The 6,555-nt window shown below is 43.1% G+C and overlaps 1 protein-coding gene across 2 annotated transcripts; it reads right to left on the bottom strand.

The window, feature by feature from the left end:
• Positions 1 to 245: 245 nt before the first annotated feature.
• LOC136747614 (apoptosis regulator BAX) lies at positions 246 to 4,090 on the bottom strand. Of its 2 annotated transcripts, XR_010816532.1 has the most exons (7): positions 3,836 to 4,090; positions 3,332 to 3,380; positions 2,746 to 2,907; positions 2,065 to 2,197; positions 1,556 to 1,660; positions 814 to 1,037; positions 246 to 682 (listed from the first exon to the last, which is right to left on the bottom strand). XR_010816532.1 is itself a non-coding variant. In XM_066700585.1 (6 exons), exons 1-6 carry the CDS (start codon positions 3,891 to 3,893, stop codon positions 933 to 935), a joined length of 612 nt encoding a protein of 203 aa, XP_066556682.1. In that variant the 5' UTR covers positions 3,894 to 4,090; the 3' UTR covers positions 246 to 932. The 2 variants fall into 2 exon arrangements, 1 of the variants encoding a protein (XP_066556682.1); XM_066700585.1 differs by having other exon boundaries at positions 246 to 1,037.
• Positions 4,091 to 6,555: the final 2,465 nt, after the last annotated feature.

Genomic DNA, 6,555 nt, shown 5'->3' with positions numbered 1-6,555 from the left:
TATTTCAGCTGTTTAATCCACACACAGGCCGAGACAAATCCACTGTATTACTGGTTAAAAAGCCCCACACACGTGCGTGCCACAGACTACAGTCATAGAACAGGATGGTAGCAAAGTTCATATTTGGAAAGCAAGGAAATATGAGGAAGTGGGATATGTAAAACAGTCATCATGGAAAGCCATAGTTCAGTTTACTATATACATGTATAGGCAAAACAATGAACACAAATACCGTACTCTGGAAATTCCCTAGAAGAATATTTATTTAAAAGTATCAAAGCTATATTTTCATCACAAATTACATTGGTTTTGTGCTTTTCAATAATGAAAACAGTATTTCACAAGATCATCAAGTTCTCAGGGCCTGAACGGATATAATTTCATAGTTACTACACATCACAACCCCAAGTGTATCATCTACTTAAACAGGACAGACGAGTACAGCAGGCACTGTGGGATTCCTCGTTTTCACACCCATACCAGACATTCACTGAAGTGAGGAGCAAAGAGTCTTGAACAGTTTGCGCCATCAGATAACTGAGAATAAGAGACAAAATCAGTAGGAAAAGTACATAATACACATTTGTAACAATAAAATAACCTTAAAAACCAATGGAAATAGTTAATAACAAACAGTACTAGTATAAAAATTGATTCCCTCTTCCTTGGATGATAACAGTATCTGCACAAAGACATCAGTCAGGAGAGGCACTCTTTAAAACACATTTTCATAATAGGTTGACGTTGAAATTACTAATCTCATCAAAACATGTTCTGACATCAAAGCAGCGATCAATGAGCAGAAAGATGTACCGTTGTGTTCAAAGGGCCTCGAGTGGCTTCGTGCCGGTGTGCGCGTTAGCAGAGCTGGGTTAGTGGCTCCCGATACTGCGTTAAAGTGAACGTGCAGGACTTGGGTCAGTTCTCCGAGATCACGAGGACACCTTCCAACACACTAGCGCGCCGGTCAGGACCCCGGCCACGAAGATGGCCACGCTGTGCCACGAGAGGCTCTGGAACTGGGCCTGGACTGCTTCCTGCGACGGGAGAAGACAACAGCAGCGTCCATCAGGTCAGAGAAACGCTTTTACTTCTTCCTCAGTTACCAGAACCGAACCAGAGTAGAAAAAACGTTCGATAAATTACCGTATTGTCTTAATAACACAAATGCACTGCAGCCAATTTCAACTGTATTGAGCTAACTGTTATAATTTATATTTGTTATTATGATCCCTGACTGATACAGAATGAACTGCTCTGACCAGGCAGCCTGTGGGAGGTGCCACATGTTCTAGAGAGGCTCATTTGCAGGCACTACAGTTTAAATGGCACCGACCACAATGTATTTCAAACCCAACAAACATGTTGGCAAAATATGGCTTCCTTAAATAATCACGTCTGCATTGTAAACCAACAGCGCCCCCACAAGTCCCCAGAGCTTCCGGACAGCCTGCCCTGCATGTGCACACAGTGTGCGTCTGTGTGTGTGTCTTGGGTGAACGTGCTGTGTGTGTGTGTGTGTGGGCATGTAAGGAAACCCTAATCTCGGACTCACCCAGCCTCCTTGCGCTCTGATCCAGCGCAAAGCGTTTTCCCTGAGGAATTGTAACACCCAGCCGATGATTTTCCTAATGATGTCACTGTGGTTGCAAGTGATTGCCTATGGAAGGAATAAATCATTAAATCAAGAAACCCATCGCAGTTTAACTGGAGCCGAGTCACATTCCTCGGTCGTCACTTATTTCTGAGTCATTTTATCTTTCAGGATAAGACTATTTCCAATCTATATGATATGATTAATAGGTCGATAATCATCTTAATAAGTGGAATTATTTGTTTTCAAATGTTTGTCATATTCTGGAAAAGCTGCATATTTGTAATGATGAATATACTTTATTATCGAGATCTTTATATTCAGAATGAAGGCCATTAAATCGACGCAAGAGCAATGCTCGTCATTTTCACGATTATAATTCAGAAATAGTTTTATCACATCCAAACACAAAACATGTCATTTTCATTCGGCTTTTAACAGTAAGTGCACTGATGCTTCTTAAACATTACCTTGTATATGAGCTTATATCCGAAATGGAAGAGAGCAACAATTCTTCCCCAGTTGATGCCGTCATCAAATATCTTCCTGGCCACAGTGAAGAACAGATCCTGCGCCGAATCAAACTCCACTGTGTCGATAAGGCTGTGGAGAGTCGGGCGAATGCAAGAGAGGGAACTGACACGTCATACCACATGTTGCTGCAAGACTTTCTATTACTGATCAGCACCCATATCGGATTTATTCAAATCGATCCCTTCCGGCTCATGCAGGGCCTGTGCGTCGCTGCCTTTCTGTCTGTGTCTCGAGACGTCTGTAGCAGAGACGCTCAGTTCTCAAAACATGCGATTTCCCTGCCTGGACGCTTTCAGGCGACGAGGCACACATGGCTGTATTGATAACAAACCGTCCTGTTGTTTTGTGAGAGTTGTCCACCAGAAATGTACCAGAGGGTTTGACCTATCCACTCATTAGCTATATTTTTTATTATTTAGTATCCAATATAATTGTTAGCTTTGCATATTTATAGGTATTTAATGCATATTTATGTGTTCTTCCTAATTATTCCCATATATAGAGTTTTATTTAGTCTCCTTTAAACAGTCTGTGTACTACTCTTACCATTACTACTACTACTACTACTACTATTACTACTAAAATCTGTTGACTACATGAGGCATGGAAATACATACTGTTCCAGCTCAGCATTTCTGTTGAGCTCATCTGCGATTACAAGTAAATGCTGAACGATCTCTTTAATTTGAGGATCTTGTCCTTCCTGGGGTCGTCCTCCCAAGTCCTCTGAATCCAGATGAACATCTGGGTTGTCCGTGCGCATCGCCTCAACAACATACCTACAACACAGGGGACTGATCTTCACTGGGAGAAGGATGAGACAGGAAAATGCACAGCGGACACTGCACTCCCACTGCAAGGCTTTACCCCTTTAAGGAGATGTTTCTATTTTAGTATCCAGTAGACCTGTTTGTCTGGGCATATGAGCAGTAGCTCACTGTCTTGATATACTGACTTACAAGACTAAACCTGTAGGATGTACAGGAATGCAAAACAAATCAAAAGAGAAACAAGACATCTGGTGAAATAACAGTGTGTGGTTGTATTGTATATTTTCTATGCAAGCTAACTGGGGTAAACGCTTAAGGGAATTCAATTAACCTCCCCTTCTTATATGTTTATCAAGATTAATCTTACAAATGGTTAAAGTTAAATATTAAAATGAGAAAAATAAATGAAAAATAAACATCGTTGAATACTTACCCTCGGAAAACAATGGCCCCTTGTTCAATTATTCGATCATCAACAGTATCTGGAACGATAATAATTAATAAATAAATCATAGACTGGGTGAATAACTGCAGTCGCTTTCCAGTAGCGCAGATGTCCGCAGTTCTGCGCGGCTCCACCAATGGGGTCGCTGGGATTCCGCAGATCTGCGCATATCTGAGGGGATCTGCGGTACAAGTTGCCGTTTTCGTAGTGTGCCAGGAGCGTGAGCAGTGCGTGTCGTGTCCGTGTAACCAGCCGTGCGGCTCGCCGACTCCACCCCGGCAGCCTAGCGGCAGAGCCGGCCGAGCGGTTTACCTCAGAGGCCGGCTCCAGCGGGTCGATACCACGCCGAGAGAAACGACGTGCAGGTCCAACGATCAGACACCGACCTGCACGTCACAGACGAGCCCAAGCCATGCGCATTCCCACCGCAGACAGCACCGGAGAGCAAGCGAAAGTGAGGATCCCGTCTGATAACCTGAAATAAAGACGTACCTTCCCCTCCAGTGGCGGCCATCTCGTCCTCCGGCTCCGCTCCGCTGGACTGCGCCATCGCCCTCTTCGAGGAACTGAAAATGATCCAGAAACGCCTTCCCGTGTCTGCACTTCCTATCCGAGCTGCGGGTGTTGGAGGTCAAGCAGAGGTCGGCGCGGGACCCGCACGGTGTCGCGTGGAGATGCCCGGGAATGCGTGACAGTGCGCACGCTCAGTACCGCGCACCGCAGCTGTGTTTAACCTTCGTGCGTTTGTCCCACACAGGCCTGTGGATTTTAACACAGCAGTGTGTTATTATTAACACATACGAACTAAACACGTGTTTGTATTTGCTCTGCTATTCTCCATTGTGAATTGTATTATTTATAAATATAGTGGTGGGGGGGTCTTACTAAGATTATGATTGGGGCACTTTGTATAAATCAAGGGATCGTAGCCAGTGTGCGAGACAGATTGTTTCAGGACAGGGTTTCTTCAGTGGGGGTGCCCGTCTGTGGACCCGGGGCATGCAGCTGTTGACCCTTTTGTTATATATTTTTAAATAATAAGACAGCCACCCCCCATCCATTGAGGTGCAGTGTTATCATGGATCGCTGCAGGGGGTTAAGAACCAGTGATTGTCACACAGAGAGGCGTCACAATCTGAACAAACTCCCCAGCGATGTGGCTGAAGAGACAATTTGGGATCATTCAAAAACAGACTGGATAGGATCCTTGATCACTTAGTCATTAATGGACACCAAACGAGCACGATGGGGCGAATGGCCTCCTCTCGATTGGACACTTTCTTATTGAAGAAACAATATGGAAATAGATTGAAAAGAAACATGAATAGTCATACATCTCCAACCTCTTTTAAATCTTTTAAATCTAATTGCAACTGAAGGATACAGAGTCTGGTGGGACTATGGGCATTTCATTAACTATCCTTTCCATAGTTTAATAGAGTGACTACTGGATTGAGAATTGTGCTGTTTGGCTGTGTGACTGAAATGTGAAATGATATGTAATGTTTCAATGTAACTGTAAGTGGATACACACTGAATGATGCTCCTATGTTGTATTGTATTATTGTATATGGGAATTGAGTCAAAAACTAGTTCTAAAATTGTATGTGGTAACAAAGCCAATGCTTTGTAAAGAACGAATTATACATATTTGCTCTAGTTAAAAAGGTTTTATAGCATAAAAAGTCTATTGGGCGATAGAATTGGCTTTGGAGCAGTGCCAATTCAGTTTTAACTTTTGGGAAGTTATGGATGAAGGTTTATCCAAAAAAAAAAAAAAATATATATATATATATATATATATAATGTATATATACACCGATCAGCCATAACATTATGACCACCTGCCTAATATTGTGTAGGTCCCCCTTCTGCCACCAAAACAGCCCTGACCCGTCGAGGCATGGACTCCACTAGACCTCTGAAGGTGTGCTGTGGTATCCAGCACCAAGACGTTAGCAGCAGATCCTTTAAGTCCTGTAAGTTGTGAGGTGGGGCCTCCATGGATTGGACTTGTTTGTCCAGCACATCCCACAGATACTCGATTGGATTGAGATCTGGGGAATTTGGAGGCCAAGTCAACACCTTGAACTCGTGATTCATCAGACCAGGTCACCTTCCTCCATTGCTCCGTGGTCCAGTTCTGATGCTCACGTGTCCATTGTAGGCGCTTTTGGCAGTGGACAGGGGTCAGCATGGGCACCCTGACTGGTCTGCGGCTACGCAGCCCCATACGCAACAAACTGTGATGCACTGTGTGTTCTGACACCTTTCTATATGAACCAGCATGAACTTTTTCAGCAATTTGAGCTACAGTAGCTCGTCTGTTGGATCGGACCACACGGGCCAGCCTTCGCTCCCCATGTGCATCAGTGAGCCTTGGCCGCCCATGACCCTGTCGCCGGTTCACCGCTTTTCCTTCCTTGGACCACTTTTGATAGGTACTGACCACTGCAGACCGGGAACACCCCACAAGAGCTGCAGTTTTGGAGATGCTCTGACCCAGTCGTCTAGCCATTACAATTTGGTCCTTGTCAGAGTCGCTCAGATCCTTACGCTGCCCATTTTTGCTGCTTCTAACACATCAACTTTGAGGACAAAATGTTCACTTGCTGCCTAATATATCCCACCAACTGACAGCTGCCATGATAACGAGATTATCAGTGTGTTATTCACTTCACCTGTCAGTGGTCATAATGTTATGTTATGATCGGTGTGTATATATATATATATATATAGAGAGAGAGAGAGACAATGAATGTCCCTTAATGGGTAAAATACAAATCAAGACAATGGCACGTTGGAAGGAAATATTAGAGAAATAAATAATAATAATGAAAATGGGAATAATAGGAGTTGTTCCTAATGAAACTATGGAAATAATTTCAAATTATGGTTTATTGGTAAAAAATGAATTGAGAAACAAAGATTAATAACTGCCATCATTTACCTAACAACTATTAACTATGTTGTTAATAGTTCATCTAGTTCTATTCCTCCCATAGTTATGATAATAACCTATCGTTTTACAACCTCAGATATGTTTAGTTGAACAGTTGGTTCTTCATTTTGAGTCGCCTCAACATGTCTAAAACACAGATGACTGATCGTTACTGGGAGAAAATGAGACTGGGGCTTTACCCTTTTAAATACATGTTTCTGTTTCAGCACCCAGTCCTGTTTGTCTGCCCATATTAGTCTTTTTAATATTG

This window comes from Amia ocellicauda, chromosome 4, assembly GCF_036373705.1.
Source record: "Amia ocellicauda isolate fAmiCal2 chromosome 4, fAmiCal2.hap1, whole genome shotgun sequence".
Classification (NCBI taxonomy): Eukaryota; Metazoa; Chordata; class Actinopteri; order Amiiformes; family Amiidae; genus Amia; species Amia ocellicauda.
Note: the sequence above shows the minus strand (reverse complement) of the source record. Positions and strands in the feature narration are given on the sequence as shown.

Excerpts from the sequence above, each read along its gene's own strand:
- LOC136747614 (XM_066700585.1), bottom strand. The coding sequence starts at position 3,893 with ATGGCGCAGTCCAGCGGAGCGGAGCCGGAGGACGAGATGGCCGCCACT. Across the intron at positions 3,381-3,835 it reads GGCCGCCACTGGAGGGGAAG|ATACTGTTGATGATCGAATA; the intron begins GTACGTCTTTAT and ends TTATCGTTCCAG. Across the intron at positions 1,661-2,064 it reads GATATAAGCTCATATACAAG|GCAATCACTTGCAACCACAG; the intron begins GTAATGTTTAAG and ends TTCCTTCCATAG.